This window comes from Drosophila suzukii, chromosome 2L, assembly GCF_043229965.1.
Source record: "Drosophila suzukii chromosome 2L, CBGP_Dsuzu_IsoJpt1.0, whole genome shotgun sequence".
NCBI classification, from domain to species: Eukaryota; Metazoa; Arthropoda; class Insecta; order Diptera; family Drosophilidae; genus Drosophila; species Drosophila suzukii.
In genome coordinates, this window is record NC_092080.1 from 16924403 (window position 1) to 16944238 (window position 19836).

The 19836-nt window shown below is 41.1% G+C and overlaps 1 protein-coding gene across 2 annotated transcripts; it reads left to right on the forward strand.

Annotated features, from left to right (window-relative positions):
• The first annotated feature begins 1516 nt into the window (after positions 1–1516).
• Positions 1517–19794, forward strand: Tsp (Thrombospondin). 2 transcript variants are annotated; one of them, XM_036819981.3, is made up of 12 exons: positions 1517–1679; positions 3352–3418; positions 3485–3800; positions 3866–3995; positions 4736–4873; positions 7467–7658; positions 8288–8405; positions 15093–15214; positions 17028–17350; positions 17862–19345; positions 19402–19535; positions 19605–19794. In XM_036819981.3, the coding sequence occupies exons 1-12, from the start codon at positions 1595–1597 to the stop codon at positions 19673–19675; spliced, it is 3180 nt and encodes a 1059-aa protein (XP_036675876.3). In that variant the 5' UTR covers positions 1517–1594; the 3' UTR covers positions 19676–19794. The 2 variants fall into 2 exon arrangements, with proteins under 2 accessions (XP_036675876.3, XP_016945562.2); XM_017090073.4 differs by lacking the exons at positions 17028–17350; positions 17862–19345; positions 19402–19535; positions 19605–19794 and adding an exon at positions 16052–16563.
• Positions 19795–19836: the final 42 nt, after the last annotated feature.

Sequence of the window (19836 nt, forward strand, 5' to 3'; positions counted from 1 at the left end):
GATCTGCCACCGTTTCCACCAGTTTTATTACTTGGAGAGACCCATGCTCTGGTAATTGCGATTACACCCATAAACGGAACAGATCCTACAGCCTACAGATCCACTTGTGACTCAGTGACATTGTAGCCAAGAGAACGAGAAGTGAACAACAGCAATAACAACTGCCACTATAAATCCATAACTGTCAGTCAACATTTTGGACCAGTATCGGAGAAGTTGTCGTCGTGTCTTGTATGGCCAGAACGCCATTTGCTTTTGGCCCGGCTCTGATTCTGCCTCTGACTCTGGCTATGACTGTGAATCTCGATGTGGATGGCTGGGAGCATCGTCGACCGTTACCACATTCCTGGGACACCTTCGGGCCAAAGCTAACAACATCTCGGCCACATTTCTTGTGTTTATTTAAGCATGAAAGTTGTGTAATAGCTGGGAAGTTGGAAAATCAACCTGAAAGTCTCTATCAATCGGATTTGTGTGTTATGCAGTTTATAGCACTTCTTGACATTTGTGGCCGCTCAAGTGATGAGCCGAATGCCTAATTGCAACTTGGTATTTTTGGGGGATATTTTACAATTAATTTTACGACTGCCGCTGGTTAATACCAATCAGTCAGTACTTCTTTCTACAGATCTTTCTACATACAATTCAATTTCACTGATCGTTAAAGGCTGAATTTATGATCAGTAAAGAAGGTATAAATTCAGCTCGCTTAATGAATGGTGTTATAAAAAGAAAGCAGATCAAAGCAGTTTATAGTGTTGCGTAATATTGCTCGATTATATCTTCACCAAGTTATTAAAATAATAAATTTAATTACGTCAAGGCTATTTTGCCCTATCTGATCTCAGCCCTTCTAAGAAATAGTTTCAAGTTCCAAAATTCAGCATTAGGCTCCCATCAACTTTTCCTCGAAACTTCCGCTGGGGAAGCACCTGAAAACACACAGAGGCGAAAACAAATCGGAGAACACACATTAAATAAACATTTATCTAAGTTAAAAGAGGCATGCAAGAAAGAATGATTGCAAATATCCAACATAAATCTCAGGAAACTCAAAGAATCCACACTAGAAAATTACAACAAGAAATATAAAACTTAAGCTCCGAAATGCTTTATGATGATGACGCCCACAGACGGCTAAGGAGATGAGAAATATAAGGGGGAGAACTATACAAATATATTTTGAGCTGATATATCTAGGTGATACCCGACCAAGTACTTCCGGCAAAGTGGGCAGCTCAAAATTGAAGGGGAAACCCAAAGATTCCTGTTAAAAATCTCAAAAATGCTGCAAAATATTTACCAATCGCTCTGTTAGTGTCTCGTTTAATTCTTTTCTAGCTAAACATATTTAATTTGAGTTTTATTTATTATTTTATGCGATTTTATTTTACGCCCCGCTACGCAATGCGTTTTCTCAGCGTTTTATTTTTAAACGTAAATAAACAACCACTGACTGAGGACCGAGATCTGAATTTCTTCGCTTTATCGTTTCTTTCTTTAAATTTATATATAGGTACCGTACCCCCTCGGCCCTTCATCCCCACACCCCAAACAAAAAACAACACAGAAGACTACATCAACAGCGACCACGATGAATTGGACGCGCGTGCTGCTAATCGGGTTGACCGCCTTGGCGCTGACATTTGTGGAGGTTGCATCACTCTCACTCGATCCAGGTATTTGCATTCCAACCAACTCTTTTACCAACTGTCCAAATGTACTGAGAAAAGATTTGATGGAAGACTCAATGAATCAAAAAGAAGAATTCCCGATTTTCTAAATAAAAAAGTGCAAGTGATATTTATAGATAGTATTGTACATTTTTTGGAACTTGTTATATAATTGCAAGACCCTACATATTTTGTAAATCGAAATTTTTTCATAAAACTTTATTTAAAAACAAAATGGAATGGTGGCACGTTAAAACATCTTTAAGACATTACGATCTCGAGCAATCTGCAACTCCATTTTTATATTTTAGTATATTTTAATTGCATTAAATTACCAACTCTTTTTCCAACTGTCCAAATGTACTGAGAAAAGTTTTAATGTAAGACTCAAAGAATCAATGAAGAATTCCCGGTTCTCTAAATAAAAAAGTGCAAGTGATATTTATAGATAATATTGTAAATTTTTCGGTACCTATAAAATAATTGGAAGATCCTGCAACATTTTGTAGAGTGTTATTAAAACTTTTCAATAAAACCTTATTGTAATGACCGTACGTTGAAACATCTTAAAGACATTACAATTTGGAGCGATCTGCTATTTTATTTTTATATTTTATTACATTTTAATTGCATTAAATTAGAATTTTTTGCTCAGATTGATCCAAAATCATACATACGACTTTGATTAGCAATAAAAGAATTTCAAAGAATTTATATGAATAAAAATATAGCCAAATGATTTCTTACATGTGCAGTGTATGTACATATTGTACGGTTTTTATGGTTAGGTAAACGACTGCACCGTTGTCAATGTTTGCCGAGAAACGCCCGAAAGCCATACATTTGGTGAACAACTTGGCGATTTATGTAAATCTCGAACTCAAATCCCAATGCAAACGTCGCCAAATGACAGTCGGGTCACTGGTTGTTGAGTTGGTGACCTCCCTGGTCCGTAGATGGAGATATTTCAGCCCGATCACGAGCCGCAGGCCATCTTGCGACTGCATATCGCGACTCTTATGCCCAGGAACCCCGGCCCAAGTCCATGTCCATTTCCATATCCAAATCCATGTCCACGTCGTGAAGGTCACCTGGCATGAGCCTGTCAAAAGTCGGTCGCTGCCAGCATGACAAATAACCGCACAAATGCGTGAAATTCTATATAGAGTCGTCTTGATGGATTCTTTTGCCCCACGGATTGTGCAAATACGGTGTCTCGTGTTTTTATTTGGGTTAACACCGCCTGAAGTATTAAACGCAATCTCTCTGGGTGACCAAAATAAATAGTTCCATGTTCCCTGTCTGAAGTGTCGTAATCCGTGGCAGGCGAAATAGCCGATTGCCAATGTTTGTGGGCAAATAGAGCCAGTGGCCAAGACTCGGTTTGCTTGAGGAGATTAACAAACATGACCCAAAGATGATTTAGGTTCCCAAAGCCGTATTATCTCTGTTTATATTTAGATGTTTATTTGGTAATCAATATGTGTGGTAACGGTAGAACGGAAGTTGTTCTTAACAGTTTCGAAACTGATCACCGGTATCTAAACGAGATAAGGCAGGAACCTCTACTATGTTTATATTTCCGTTAAAATAAACTGAAAAAGTAAAAATGTTATGAGTTTTAATGAGTTTTTTCCTGAATTATTTTTAATGTATTCTTTTTCTTTTTCGTTTAAAGTTGCTTCTGCTGAACTGGAACAGTTTATAAGGAAGGGTGATGTGGTCATATCAACGCGACACATACGGTTAGTTATTAACAACGATTCCAGGAAATTATGTCTGATTTTTCCCCTCAAATCAATATCAACTAGACCTCGTCGAAAGCTACACATATCCATAGAAGCTCTCTTCATGATCGACTTTCCCATGCTGAAGCACAAGATGTCCTTCTTCCTGGACCGCAAACAGCAGCGGGTTACCCTGGACATCAGTGCGAATGGAGCCACCGAGTCGAGGAACTTCGAGATACCCAACATCAATGAGACGAGCACCATCCGATCACTGGCGCTGCAATTCTCCAAGAATCGCATAACGCTCTATGTGGACTGCAAGGCGAGCACGCATCACGACATCGACATGAACCTGGCCAAGTTGTACACCCAGATGGATGATCCGGTGATCAAGCTGGTGAGTGGATGCAACTCAGTCAACTCAAGTGGGACTGAATGTGAGTGAATCATTTCCATTGACAGTTCCGTGAGCGCAAGTATCCCCTGCACTTCGACGGGGACATGGAGCACTCCCTGCAGAGGGCCAACTGCCAGAAGGGAATGCATCGGCGTGGCAATCGTCGCATGCTGCGCAACAAGATCACCGAGCGAGGTGAGTTATCCCCGACAATCTTTGGCTCCCTACGACCCACCCAATTCTGCATGCATTGGAAAAAATATTATTTAAATTGCCCGGTTCTAGATTTGCTTCCTAATGGAATCGAATTTTTTTATTTAACATGCTTTTTTTTGGTTTATAATACCTACATTTCCGTAAAATCAAAAAATTTGGGAAAAGATATATATTAACAAACATATTCCATAACCTCTAACAGTATCTCTAAGATTAGTTATTAGAATTTTTTTGTTTGTTTAGTGGTCATTCCCTTAAAAGGTACCCAACAAGTTAACGTTCATCCTATATTGTTCTTTCATACGAAACTAGCCAACATTGGTTTTAGTATTATAGATACAAGAACAATTTGATTTCTTTGGAGCTGTTTGTATAAGCAAAAACTCCACTCTCAGCACGAATCAACATTAAACAAACAATACTTGTTAGAAATGTTTATTGGTTTAAACACTTTTTTGATTCTTAAAATAATAGCCAGAGTTTTATATATATGGATTAAAAATGTGTGTTATACTCTTACTAAATCTAATAGGTCATTTTATTTTAATTGTTACAACGATTGTTTTGAATAATATTGGATCATTTGATATTTATCATTGACTGAATCTAATATGTCGTTTTAATTTGATTGTTACAAGGATTGTTTTGACTAACATTGTATCATTTAATATTTATCACTAATATTTTTATATTTTTTCCCCGTGTCTCAATCTTTGCAGAGAAGAACAAGAAGCGAGATGTGCGCGGCTGGTATGAGCCTACCATCGCCAGGGAAGGAGTCGCGGACCACAGACACCAGGAGGTTCCAACGGACGTGGAGCGCGGCGACATTCCCGTTCTGAATGGCGATTGCGAAGGTAGGTTGCCCGGCACTCACCTGAACCACCCAGCACCTTCGCAGTCGGTTATCAACTGTCAGTCGGTAGTCAGTCGAGGCAGTCAACGGATCTGGGCCCCAAAGGCGTGGTCCCCTTCCAAAACGAGGGCTTCCTACGTCTCCGAGGGTTGGGCTGCTGCTAGCTTAGATGCTCGTTTTGATGAAATTATTTGGCTTTTGTCAGTTGGCGTTTATGTCACTCGAGGAACATAATTCAATTAAGCAAATGTTGTGGAGCAACCTGAAATGGGGTATGTGTGTGGGTTGGGGAACCGATTCGGGGGATTGTTGCATCGAGTGGGGGCTTGAGATTTCAATGGCATGTGCAAGTGAATGAACGAGGCCTTGAAAATCGGTAGTGACATTCTCAAATTGCAATCATATCAGAAAAGCAAGACATTTATAAAATAACAATAATAGTATGTCACACAATACAAAATCTATAAAACTCGCAAATACTTAAGATTATACAAATCTTTAAATCGCAAACAGATAATTAAATTTGGTCACTGACAGAATTAATTGTTTTGAAAGAGAAGAGAATGGATCCGTCAAAATAAAAGAAACGACGTTGATTGATAACCTATCCTAAGAGGGCTACTTTATAAGGCAACCAATATGTGGGATGCCAAATCGATACGCAAATAGTTTATCTCTACAAATACAAACAACATAAAACGGAAGTATTAAGTGATTTTATATGTGCAAGGTTCAACAACTAAGGTTAATACCCTTGTAAACCCTTCTCCATTACCAATTTGCTTGTCCTTGAGCACAACGCCGTAAACTATCTTCGCTTAACTCGCTAATGCCTTATAAATCTGGCTAGCAATTAATAACGACCCATGCACTATCTATATCTAAGCCTGTGTAATATAGCCATAAGTACCCTCATCGATGTCACTGCCTTGGCCAATAAGTCGCCGCTAAGTGATCACAAAGAAAAGGGTAATATCGGTAGAGGATGGGATCTACGAGGCGCCCACAGAGCGAAAACACTAATGAACGCCGAGATATGACAAAGCCATGCATAAGCTGTGCACTCGGCTCATATACGATATACGTAGTAAATTCCCTGGTGTCGAGCCGGCATAATTATTATTTATCTGGCTCAGAGCAAAGACACCAAATTGGTAGCCAGCTACGATCTGTACCCACACAATCTACACTTAGACATGCGGACTCGATTGTACACTTGAAAAACAAATGTCATTTCAGGTGAGGTTAAGTAATCTTAGGAAGATCAATTAGTGATTAATTTTTAAATATTTTTTGGACTTTTTAAACTTATCTCGTTTTTTCCAACACTTTTTTGTTTATCAATCAGATTGATCTTCCTGGGAAAGTTGTGTGAACTTATTAGATAGTATTCTTTTTTTGATTGGTCCAAATTAGAAGCAACATTTTTTTTAAGAATAGGTTTATTTCCGTTTTCTTGTAATAATGTAATATATGAGCGCCTTAGTTTTCTAAGTGCACTCAACATGAGTACGGGGCGGCATATAAATCGCAAAGGCAAAGGCAACGACAACGGCAAATCGTAATGAATGAATTACGTGGCCACGCCGCCGCCGAACCAGATAGAAGCGAAGGTTGCCAAATGTAACCAAAACGAGATCGAGATTGCTGGGGCGAGGACCCGAGATCGAGATGGAGGAGCGAGCGGGACGAGAGGCCCCCGATCCGAGTTGGAACGGATGCGTTTGGGCGTTAAGGCGGCGGCGTTTTCAATGTTGACAAAACTCAAAACTCACTCAGAGCCACTCACACAGGCCACATAAACCGACAAAGTCAGACAGATGTGCCCGTAGTACCGACCACTATGTTGAACTAGTTTAGTTGTTGCCATGTGTCTTACACGATGTTGTACAACTAAGAGGCCTAGAGATGACAGATCTATAAGCGATATATTGCAATTTGTACGATTTTACCGGGATAACCATAAAACATTTGATATCTCTATAGTATCTGATAGATAGGTAGATCAGTTGATGACTATGCTATGCAGTTCCAATGTAGGCAGTCATATATTGGTCATCTAAACTTCCGGTCCCAAATTCATGACACCTTTAGTCATATGCCAAAATAATTTAAAAAACAAAACAAGTTAAACTTAATGAATTCAACATAAACCTACACGCAGAATATGCATAAATTTAGTACCTGAATTATTCCATTACCTCCAATTAATCAGCACACTGACTCATCTCTATAGGGACCCTTTATAGAGAGTGTAGAGAAAGGGACTGGGTGCTCGGCTTTGTTGTCCCATTGCATTAAGCTGCACTAAAACGCCAAACGCATTAGCAGCTGTTCGAAATCCTGGATCCATTGGAGCGACAAAGCGGATTAGGTTGCAATCAGAGGGTCCCCACTCCGAACTCCATTGAAATGAGTGCGATTTTTGCATCGGTTAGACCTTAATCTTGTCAGACGCTTGAACGCTTCCCACACACATTCGCCGACTTTAGTTCAGGGTGTGGAGGGTGTTGGTGAATTATTGTTGCTTTATTTAAAGTCCCCACCGAACCCGACTTATCTCAACCGTGCTCCACACTCATTGTTCCAAACAGACGCCCTCGCACGCTCGCTGAGCGATTTACTGGCTTTGGTGAAGCTGCTCCGCGAAGACGTCGCCCACCAGCGGCAGGAGATTGCCTACCTGCGGATGCTCTTGGAGAACTGTGCCGGCTGCAAGAACCCCCTCAGCGATAACCAACTACGCATCGAGCCCGACTGCCGAACCGCCAATCCTTGCTATCCTGGTAAGTGCGATTACCCGAAATCTTTGAGTGATATGGTGTTGAGCTAATATAACAATCAGAATACTTATCTTGCAAGGTTACATGATATTTATTTTATTTTACATATCCATGTGATTGAAAATGTTTAATTATCCAATCAAAAGTAATATGTTTGATAGGTAATTTACTTGGGGCCTTTCATCTGAAAATGTTTTGAAATTAGGCAACTTTTATATTCTTATTAGCATGATATTATTTCTCCATCTTTAAACCCTATTTATACAGTTTTGGAAAATATTTAAAAGCTCAAAAAAATAAATTCTAATTTTATATGCATCCTGTAATTAACTTGTTATTCCTTTCAATTGATATTGTAAGCATATAGTACATAGTTGTACTATAATTGTAATTGGATTATACTGTGACTCTATTAAAACCAGCCCTTGAGTTTTATCAGCCTGCTTTCTTATAAGACTTATGAGTCATAACTAACTGATTAACTAAGGACTACTTTATACCAAATTATTCTAAATTATGCCTGTGTTTTATGGGTATATTGCAGTAGAAACATATATTTGTAAAATAATGAAAGTAAATCCATAAATATTTTGAGAACCAAACTACATTCTTATTTTCTTTATATTTTGCAGGAGTGGAGTGCCTAGACTCAGCGGCCGGTCCCAGATGTGGCCATTGTCCCCTTGGCTTCATTGGCGATGGCAAGACCTGTAAACCGGGCGTTACCTGCGCCCACCACATGTGCTATCCGTAAGTCCATACCGTCCTGCATCCTTGTCAGCTAAATATTCCTGTGCGTGTGCACTTCGTGCGCCTGTGCGAACCAAAGTAACGCGGCTTGTGGAGTTTTTAATGGCGTCAGGGGCGTGGCCATCGCATCCATGTTAATTGTATTTGTCATGCCGCGGCTCCAAGGGCTTGAAAAGCACCGCCATCCGAAAGGCTTATCCCTGCCCTGACTGTGCAATTATTTGCATTTGGCCTTAATGGCAATTTGATGTTGTTTATGGTTTGATGATCTAGTCAAACAGCAACCCAGCGCCTCCTTGACAAGCTCCTCCGACCCCATCCACGGGCATATTTACATATATATCTGCGATTGATAAGCACGTGATGGCCATTGAGAAGAAGACACATTTAGGCCTTTATTTACTCTGTGAATTCTACGAATAAATGGGAGCCAGGAGACCATGGACATAAGCTGGTTACCCAGAACAGAGTAAGTGGATTGGGCTTAATGGTTCTGAGTCATGTGAGGAGGGACTGTGGAACCTGTATTCTCACCTCTTCCCATCTGATAAGCTTTGTAGATCGTAGATATGTCAATTCGAATGCGGAGACTTCCTAATCCCCTCTTACACTGCGAGATTTTCCATTTCTTACGCATTATCAGGTATGCATAAATAATCAAATGGTCTTTGAAGAGGGGACTTATCTATCGAATGATCTCTTTGATCTGTTTAAGATTATTAATGAGGTCAGGCAGCGCGATTGGAAATAGAAATTTGGTCTTCTGGATATAGATTTATAATTCAGTCGCCTGCTGACATAATCATATAACCAAAACGGGGGAAGCCTTTCTCTTCTTATACCACCCACACTCCATATGAAGTTGTCATTTTCCAACCGGAAGAGCTTGTCACAATCGAAAATCAATATAAAGGTAAATATTGTTCTGGCGCTGGTTATCAAGTCGCTGCCAAATTTGTGTCAAACCCAACTAATTATGCAAAAGACCCACATCACTGCTGGTGATCCTAATAAAAACATTATTTCGGGCAGTTCGAATGCCTGCATCATAAATATGTTAAACAAAACTATAACAAGTTATGCGTTGTAACGGAGCTGGAACTGAAGAGGAATATTTTGTTGATATTGTTGAACAAAATGCAACAAAACCTTTGGCAGTACAGAACCCCGAAAGCTGTGAGGTCTGGACCACAAATGGCACTTGAAGCAGCCGCATAAATTAGTTAAATGTGAGCTGGAATAAAGAACCCGCACACAGTTGAGTTTGGTTTCTGAGATTCTGAGGACCGACTGACTTCATTGTGTCAAGACACTCAAAGTGATTTCTGTTATTCTTACCCTGACCGAGAACCCTAAGAAATGCGAGAAGTGAGCGCCTATCCTCTACTGGCCACGCGCATAGACTCCCATTGGGCCATAAATTTGAGTAAATTATTGGAAAAAGACCGGGCTTCGAGGGACCCACTAAGAACTGTGTGTTGTAGGTGTCTACGGATCGCCTCGGTTTGTTTACTTTAGTTTGTCTGGGTTGCGGGCGAGGTGCGCCCCTGGCTGACCGTATTTTAATTTGCATAAAATTGCCTTAAATGTTGTCACGACGCCGACTCGTTACTGTCATCTTTCATTATCGATGAAATGTGGTCAATGTGTGTGGTAGGCCCAAAACCGAAAGACCCAAAACCCAATGATTTTAATTTAGAACCCACCAAATGTCATCTCAACTTGGTCATCGCTTTGTTTATTTTCACTTTGATTCCGACTCCCATTCTTTCGGGGTCTTTGGAAGACTATCGGATTCTATTAAAAGGCCGTAAAACTTGCGCTAATGACATGCACACCTGTTGATCCTTTGTTGTGGCAGCTATCGTGTGTGTTTTATGGCGGCCTTATATAGGTCCCAATATCCCTGTCCCTGTGGCGTCCCGTTGATGGTCTCTTTTGAATCGGTTTATATAATGGGTTTCATAATGGAGGGTTTGGTTCTTAAGAGTCATAGTAGCGCTCTAAATTGATTGAACATTTTTTCCTGGAACTAAAAAATGTTAATTGAAGCTGGAACTAATGTTAGAAGCTTATGACAGTTCCTTAGATGTTGATTAACTAACTTTATCGATTTAAGTCTTAGGATCTTAAAGGCAAGTTCTTTTAATGTGTTTTTTAGGTTGTCATTACTTTTTAATATTTTTCCCATCAGTAATTCCGAACTTAAGTATGGTCATATGATACCATAATTACAGAAGGATCTTGTTCTCTTTTCTGTTTTACTCGTGTGGATGTATCCAGACCTTTTTTGTAGTGCCCATTTCGACTTCGGCCAGCACTTTCCATTTCTCAAGATACAATCCGAGTTAGTGCTGACCACCTGAAAAGCCAATCATAACTTAGCCCCAGGCCGATGACAGTCGGGCGCCTTAGCCCAGAAAGTTTTCACCGCGCACACTTCTGTTGTTCAATGTAAATTATGCATTTGACGAAACAATCAGCAATGCAATCAAGCTTCAGGTCCACGAACCTTGGGAGATAATATTACCATCTAGAGATCGGAGATACCGATTTGGAGTGTGATTCCTAGGCAGATTCGATGGCAGCTGCAACATGTGTACGAGCATGTTAGACAATTCCCGCGACAGAATTCCATTTTGATTGAGGCAACTTTCCCACAGATTCTCAGTTTTCCTCTACACATCTAAGTTTTCCAGTCCCCTCTCTCTCTCTGTTGGGCCCAACTAGCAACAAAACGTTTAAAGCCACAGGTAAAAGCAGGAAAAGCGAAGAGTGGAAGCAGCGGCTAGCTGGTTCACAGCTCGAAACATCAAAGTTCGGTGGAACGCATATCTCAGTGTGAATCAAGTTCGCCTACGCATCGGAAAAAAGTGGATCCATTGATTCCAAGTCGTCGTCGTCGTTTGTGTTTTTGTTGTTACTCCGCCTGGGTTGCCGTGGCTGTTGACTCTGCGGCTCAGGCAGCGTTTGACTGCTTGAATTCAAATTAATAGTCGACTGGCAGCGGTTCCCACCCGGCCTTCGTTTATACCGAGTGAAATTGCAAGATGATCAGTTCATTCGACGATTAGCACTTGAAAACATTAATTCAAACCCATTACAGATCATTATTTGGGAGTGATATGAGGAAGAACACTCAACACAGATGGATATTTCATGATACTCATATCAGAACAGCTAGTATGAAAAGTTTATCCAGACAAAATTGCACGAAACTTTTATTCCTTACAAATAACCCTTTGAAACATGGTGGTACAAGATTATAGTAAGGTAATAGGTAATCAACAGCAATAAAATTAAATTTTAGCTAAGATATAATAAGATATAAGATATAATAGAAGAAGTCGATGATTTGTCTTATGTCCCTTAAGTCAATCTTTAAGTTATATCATTCAGATAGTAATCATACAAAGGTTTATGGAAAATAGTTTGGTTTTTATTTAAATGAGGAACCTCAGGGTCTAAACTATTCATATCATTTTGATATTGGATACACGTATTAAAATGAACAGGGTTCGTAAAATCTTTAATTAATAATAATTGGAGCTGGAATTAAGTCTAAACATATCCCTTTCATTTTGGATACCTTGACTTTAACGATAGCTGATATTATCTACTTTACAATACTATTTTATTGCCTTTTATGGTACTTACTAGTGTTTACTTTTACTATAAACTTTAAATAACTTTTATTTCAAGTCTTCTGATATACGTTAAGGCAGACTGTTAAGCTAATACCCTAATAGGGTTTTTATGTACATCCCACGTAAGGAGTTTGCAATATCGTATCGCCGCATAAACATTTTACGACGCCGGTCGTCTTGGCAATGCGCAGGCGCAGCAATGAAAACAAAAACAAGCCCGGGCCAAGTCGAGATCAGGCCCGAGCCAAAGAGCTGAAAAGCTGGAGCTGGAGCCGGAGTCCCAGATGGAGATGGAGTTGGAGTTGGAGCCCCAGTCAACCTCGCAGATAAGTGGCCTGTGGCAAAATAAACGCCGCTTTATGGCAGTTAGCTGCAGTTTGTCCAAAGCGTGCGCCACATTCGAGGATTGGGGATTGGAGGCTGGGATGGTATGGGATGGTATTGAAGATTGAGGATGCTTGGTGGCACTGCTTGGATGCTTGGATTCTCCCCCAGAAAAGGGAGCCCTCCTTCGAGTGGCAGCCAAGTGTTTGCTGGCTCTTTTGTTGTTAGAGAGCATTTGCATGCGCTACCATTAGAAGCCATTTGGGTGAGGTTAATAGCTGAGCGGTAAAGTAAACCCTAAGAATAGGCCTTGCGTTCGAACCGAGTGGCTAATAGACCATTAAAGGGGATATCTAAAATATGTGATTGGTGGTGGGCCCTGACAAACCCTAAGTATAATAATATTGAATACTTCGGACTTGTACCACAGTAATCCGTGTTGATCCAAAGTTTTGTAAGCCCCATCCCCATCCCCATCTCCATCCCCCATCCCATTGCTAAAAGCCTTTGCATGCTTCAGAGCCATGTTCACACATTACTCAGACCCCGCTCCTTCTCAGGGACCTGCCCTCTATTCCTTCTATGGCTCCTTGGGACGGTGTTTGAACTGGACTCGAACTCGTTGGGAATCGGGGTCCAAGCCAGCAAATTGGAATTATGAATTATGATTGCGTGGTTAATAAAAAGAACGTTCAGAAAGAACGGCAGTCAAGACAAGGCAAGTGGCTCTGGGTTTGGGTTTGGGTTTAGGATTGGGTATTGGGTCTTGGTCCGTCATGCCAACCAAGAGGCGGCTGAAACTGAAATGCTAATGCGTTCCTCGTTGCGCTTGACTGGATATTTTCCCAGCACTCAAACGATGCCGCAGAGCCGCGGACCCAGACAATATGGTCGAATGAACTGAAACAAAGCAGAAAAGCGCAAAGTGGTGGTCAGAAGAGAGGGGGGACTGGCCCAAAAGATTGGGGCGGAGGAGGAGGCATCTGGGAACGCAGCCGGAAAGCGAAAACCCCCACGCAGCATCCAACTTGGATGGGGACCTAACTCACTTGACTTGGACCGCTTGCCACTTAAGTACTTAACACTTTTTGCTAATTGCGCCTAGCCAGTCAGGGGCAAGCCCCGAAATGCTTCCACCCAAGAACCCAAGAACCAAATTGACGCACTCTGCCGGGGATCGGGACAAGTGTGTTGTTGCCCACCATGGATATGCCAAACTCGAGGGCCCCAAGCTGATGGATCTCATCAACTGACAGCGCTAAGAAATAACAAACGCAATACTTCAAGTTTTCAAGACTCCATTTTTTTAGCCAACCAAATGTTGTTATAATACTCTGTTTTAAATGAGAATGGTTAATTTACTATGGTCTTTTGAAGTTAAAGTATATATTTGATAAAGATTTGTTATGGAAATATCAAAATAACTGTTTATGTAAAGAATTGATTAAATAACCATTACATAGAATATAAAACATCCATATACAATATTATAAAGTTAATATTATATTATTGAATAGCTTTGATATGTAGGACTTCGATTTAATTTAATCCAAGTATTAAATTGTAGTAATTTTGAAAATTTCTTATGGAACTTGTAATGGTGATTTAGTTAGCTATTTAAAAGGGTTTTGTCTTATTTAAGGGTATGAGGACTAGGTTAGTCAGTGGAAGCCCTTTTTTGTTTGCCTCGTCATTATTATTATTTGCTCCTCAGGCCAAATGGAAGTTGGGAAGCTAGGGCCAAGTCTCTACTCTTCTAGGTCTATAAAAACAAACTCGTAGCCTGAGACTTCCGGCAGGCGAAAACGCACCGTGTGCTTAGCTCAGCCATAAAATATTTGAAACTATGGCTTCTGGGTCAGTTGGGCACGGTAGTTCTTGCTGATGGGTGATTTTCCTAGGAAATTGGACTGCCATGAGTTATGTCCTGACAAAGTGGGATGCAAAGCGGCCTGTAGTTGCAGAGGAAAATGGATGAAGATGAAGATGGAACATTGGAACTTTGGCCGATGGGCCAATACGGCGTGTAACTGTAACCCCGAACCGAGGCGAACTAATGACCATGTCATGATATGTAAATATTTTGCAGAGCCATAAGCAAGCCCACACTCTGGAGCATAAATAAGGAAAACGGTCGGAGAAATTTACATGCATGCAATGCACTTGGATGTTTTTTGTGATTTGGCCGGGGGCCATCCGCATCGCAGCCTACACACACTCCGAATGCCCCGTTCCTTTATTTATTTGTGTTTCGCTGGCTTTTAATAAGATTTTCTTGTAATTGTAATTTGTTTTCTTTTCGGGATCCGTTGTCTTCCTGCGGAGAAAAACGCCGTCCAAAAATCCACATGTCTTGTCGCTTGTCGAAGTGCGCTTTGTCGGTGCTTTTGTGACCCTCGGATCCTCCAAAATCCCTCTGCGGGGCAACCTTTTCTTTTTTTTTTTTTTATTTCCCCATACTTTTCTCTTTTCCCAGCTCAGTGGCTTTTGTGTGTAGCCGTTTCCACTAAACATCATTAATAAATATGTATGCCTTTGTATGCTCGACTGTGTCCAACATTAACAGTCTTTTGTTGCTGTTTGTTCCTGGCTGTCGGTATTAATAATAATAAACAATATGCCCAGAACGGATAGCACACACACAACCCATCCCAACCCATTCCATTTCATACTCCTGCTCGATCGCATTAACAACAATCTGTGTCTCCCTTTGCAGAGGCGTTCAGTGTCACGATACCGTGAATGGGGCCCAGTGTGACTCCTGTCCAGCCGGCTATGAAGGTGATGGACGCACATGTTCGCTACGTAATCCTTGCCTGGACACACCGTGCCCCTCAGGTAAGTGGAAGTGGTATGGGTCTTAACCCACTGTTTGCCCCTCCTAAATGGAGTTTTGTCTTTTTGGGGATTTGGTTGATTTTATGGCTAATTTGCGTTTGTCGGGCCATCAGCTCAGTTGCGAGTGGGTTGATTGGTAAACATGGGATCACAGAAGACATATGGAAGTTCTCGATGAAAGGGGAACTGGGAAACGCTTGAGTTGTTAAACTGTTTAATTTTATTACAAGTTTCGGGACTAGTTAGCAAGAACATAACAAATTAAACATTTTTGGGGCCCATCAATTTCAATGTAAGATCAATTTTAAAAGAATGATTTGGCATAAGAACCTAGTAAAGGTGAATGTAATCAATAATAAATTAATAAATCGTTTGTTTTGATTTTAATAGGGTTTTTTACAAATAATTTTGAGGATAAGAACTTAACCGGTCTAACAGAAATTCATATTCCTCAACCACTCGAGTGTAGAGAACTCAATTCACACGATTATTTGATTTATTAATGCCCTCTTCGGCTTAATTCGGGCTCTGAGGACTCGCCGACCCTTGATTGAATAAAAAACCCTCAAAAATTATATAGTACCTGGGGTAATTACGGGCTTCCCGCGAATGTGTGAAACAAGAGGGCTAATCAGAGCTCAGTTTTACTGGGTTCCAAATGGCAGGGTCATCATTTTGGGCGTGCTGGAATGTTGGGTTCCCCTTTATAAGACATGTTGTCTAATTGAAAGGCGGCTAAAGTACAAAAAAAGGTGAACTTAATTAGCAAAAAATTTAAATGGGACACAGCACCAACTACTCACCAACTTACTAATAAACAATTCTCATTTGTACTAGGCAACATTCTAGTGCCCTCGCATAATGTGCAACACTATCAGAGGCAGAGCCAGTACACGGCCCGCAAATACTCGGTCGTAACGAACTAATTCGCAGCGGAAGGGACTATCGCAACGTTTCGGCTAAGCTATGATAACACACCTAAATTACATAAATACAGAACGTAGAAAGTGCACATATTGAATTACTATCTATATAAAATAGTCATAAGTTGTAAGCTCTACGATTGGCAAACAGCGGAATTCATAGTATTAGCAATCCATTTTGAAAAGCAGAACGCAGCTCCAACGAAGCAAAAATATGAGATAATATTTTTGAAAAACTTATGCTAGACTAGAGTATATTGTATGTCCCAATTAAATGCCCAGAAAGTGGAGTCTATAAACGTGTAACAAAATTTGCTTTACCCCGCCTGAAATCTCCCACTTATTGTAATAAACTATGAATAATATTAATAAAAAAAATGTATGCTGTAATATTTTGGTATTTAATAAATAAACTCTATCATTGGCTATATCATTTTTTATTTACCTACCGAAATCATCACCCAAATCCACCCATATGCCTTTACACCGCATCATGTTTATACACTATCATTTTCTGGTCATGGTTCCAAAAATCAACGGTGAGTGTTCGTATAAATTTTGTGTCACATCTCAACATAGATCATACTACAGAATTAGGTATAACAGGTGTAAAAGATCAAATCGTTAAGAAGAATACACTTTTGGGGCTCAGATAAATAGTTATGAAAGCTTACTTTGGATTTGATTTGATTTTGATAAATACATTTTCCTTTAGATACATTTTATAACTTGATCTGTGTATAAATAGTACGAGGGGGACTTAAAATTATCATCAATGATAAAAATATTACAGTTTACAATATTACACCTGCTATCACTCGTTTCAATACAATCCAATCATTCATCTTATATCATACCTTTGTTTGCTATTATTTTTTTGATCGAATAAGGTGCCCAATGCCTGCAGGTGGGTTATCCGCCCTATTTCCATTGCTTCTCTTGCCCGGTGGGTCACGAGGTGAACGGCACAACCTGCCAGGATATAAATGAGTGCGAGGTGTATTATCCCTGCGACGATCTTACGAGCTGCACCAATCTCAGTCCGGGCTTCCAATGCGGTCCGTGTCCAGTCGGCTTTGATGGAACCCACGCCCATGGCTATTACGCCGAGTACTACTCCCTGGATTATCGCAAGCAAACGTGCCTAGACATCGACGAGTGCCGGACTGGATTCTTCCGATGTCCTGATCATTCCACCTGCATAAATGAGATTGTGAGTAAAATATATTGAATAATATACATCAAAAATTTGTAAAATACTAATTTTTTGTATGGTTTAAAAAAACAGGGACTGTTTAAAAAATATTATGAAATAGGCTTTTTTAAAGTTGTTCACAATTTCAATGGGAATGTTAAGAATTCGAACAGTATTTTCTAAAACAAGTTGTTAAATAACTGACTATCGTTTTTTAAAGAAATCAATCCAATTTGTCCTTTATATGCTACTTATTTTGACTAAAAAATATATATAAGCTCTAAGACAAGTTCCCTTTTTTTTCTATAGGATACATTTACAAGTATACCATTTTAAAATAATAGCTTCATTTGAGAAAATTATCCCTAATCCAACAAATTTAATTTTAAATGAGTAAATCAACATATTGAGGAACATATGTACTATTACTACTATCTTTTATTTTTTATTTTATTACTTTTTAGTATTAGTTAAAATAAATATAAAATGTACTTTCTCTGAGTGATTCAATATATGTATTTTTCCCCAGGGCTCCTACAGATGCCAGTGCCACGAAGGCTATGTGACGAACAGCACCTACAGCTGCCTGGACAGATCCTCGGTGTCCGTGTGTCCAGATGGAACTGTTTGCGACCGCAATGCCGTGTGCCTGCGGATGGACAACTTGCTCCACAGGTGCCACTGTAATGTCGGATGGGCAGGCAATGGATTGCTTTGCGGAAGGGACTCCGATATGGATGGATGGCCGGACCAGAAGCTCGAATGCCCGGATCTGCACTGCCAGCGGGACAACTGCCCGAGGCTGCCCAATTCGGGTCAGGAGGACGTCGATCTGGATGGTTATGGAGATGGGTGCGACGAAGACGCCGATGGCGACAATGTCCAGAACACTCAGGATAATTGCCCCCTGAACTTCAACACAGAGCAGGTGGACTCCGATGGCGACAGGGTGGGCGATGTGTGCGACAACTGTGTGCTGAAGTACAATCCCAGGCAGCTGGACACGGATGAGGATGGTATGGGCGATGAATGCGATGGGGATATCGATAATGATTCCATACCCAATGAGTTGGACAACTGCCCACTACTGCCTAACCCCAGTCAGTCGGACGGGGACAATGATGGTGTGGGTAATGTGTGTGACAACTGCCCGAACCTTCCTAATCCCGATCAGAAGGATCGCGACATGGACTTTGTAGGCGACGCTTGCCATCGGGACATTGATGGCGATGACGATGGGGTGCCAAACTCCCTAGACAACTGCCCCATGGTCAGTAACTCGGATCAGCTGGACACCGATGGGGATGGTACCGGTGATGAGTGCGACGATGACATGGATGGCGATGGCATACCCAACTACAAGGACAACTGTCCACTGGCCAGTAATCCGAAACAGGAGGATTTCAATCGCAATGGCAAGGGTGACTTTTGCGAGGAGGATGAGGACGTGGATGGAGTGCCCAATTCCATAGATAATTGTCCAAACAATTCGATGATTCAGCACACGGACTTCCGCACCCTGCAAACCATTCCATTGGATCCGAAGGGCCTATCCCAAGCGGATCCCAACTGGGTGGTGCATGCCAATGGCACCGAGATTGTCCAGACCCTCAACTCCGATCCGGGTCTGGCGGTGGGCAAAGATGCCTTTGGCGGTGTGGATTTCGATGGTACCTTCTATATCAACGATGATACGGATGACGACTATGCGGGCTTTGTTTTTAGCTACCAGAGTAGCTACAAATACTATGTGGTGCAGTGGAAGAAGGGCACTCAGACCTACTGGGAGCCAAGACCCTTCACTGCCTCCGCGGCTCCCGGGATACAGATCAAGCTGGTCAACAGCACTGAGGGTCCTGGGCCCACAATGCGGAATAGTTTGTGGCATGAGGGCAATACCGATGGGGAGGCCAGGCTGTTGTGGAAGGATCCGAAGAACATTGCCTGGAAGGAGAGAACCTCCTACCGCTGGTCCCTGGTGCATCGACCGGCCATTGGCCTCATCCGCCTGCAGTGAGTGATGGCTGAGAGTTCCCATGTCCCATGTCTTTAATATCTTTTTCCCACAGAATGTACGAGGGCCATCGCCTCATCTTCGACTCGGGCAATGTTTTCGACTCCACTCTGAAGGGCGGACGGCTGGGCGTGTTCTGCTTCTCGCAAAGGATGATTATATGGTCTAACCTGCAATACAAGTGCAATAGTGAGTTAAACTTAGCATGGAATTTTCCAACTCTTAATTCACCTTTTTATATATCTATCCATTAAACAGACCGCGTAAAACCCCTGATCTACAATGATCTATCCGATTATCTTAAGACGAAGGTGGAGTTGCAGGACTGAAGAAAACCCCTACCCTGAAAATACTTTTTTGCCATCAATTTTAACCAAATTAAATATTAATGCTACCACTTAGTTAATAAAAGAGTTGCCAACCGAGTTGGCCATTTAAGAAACATTAACCAACACGAAAAAGGCCACCCATCAAGTTGGTCATGACTCTG

Excerpts from the sequence above, each read along its gene's own strand:
- Tsp (XM_036819981.3), top strand. The coding sequence starts at position 1,595 with ATGAATTGGACGCGCGTGCTGCTAATCGGGTTGACCGCCTTGGCGCTG. Across the intron at positions 7,659-8,287 it reads CGCCAATCCTTGCTATCCTG|GAGTGGAGTGCCTAGACTCA; the intron begins GTAAGTGCGATT and ends TATATTTTGCAG. Across the intron at positions 8,406-15,092 it reads GCCCACCACATGTGCTATCC|AGGCGTTCAGTGTCACGATA; the intron begins GTAAGTCCATAC and ends CTCCCTTTGCAG.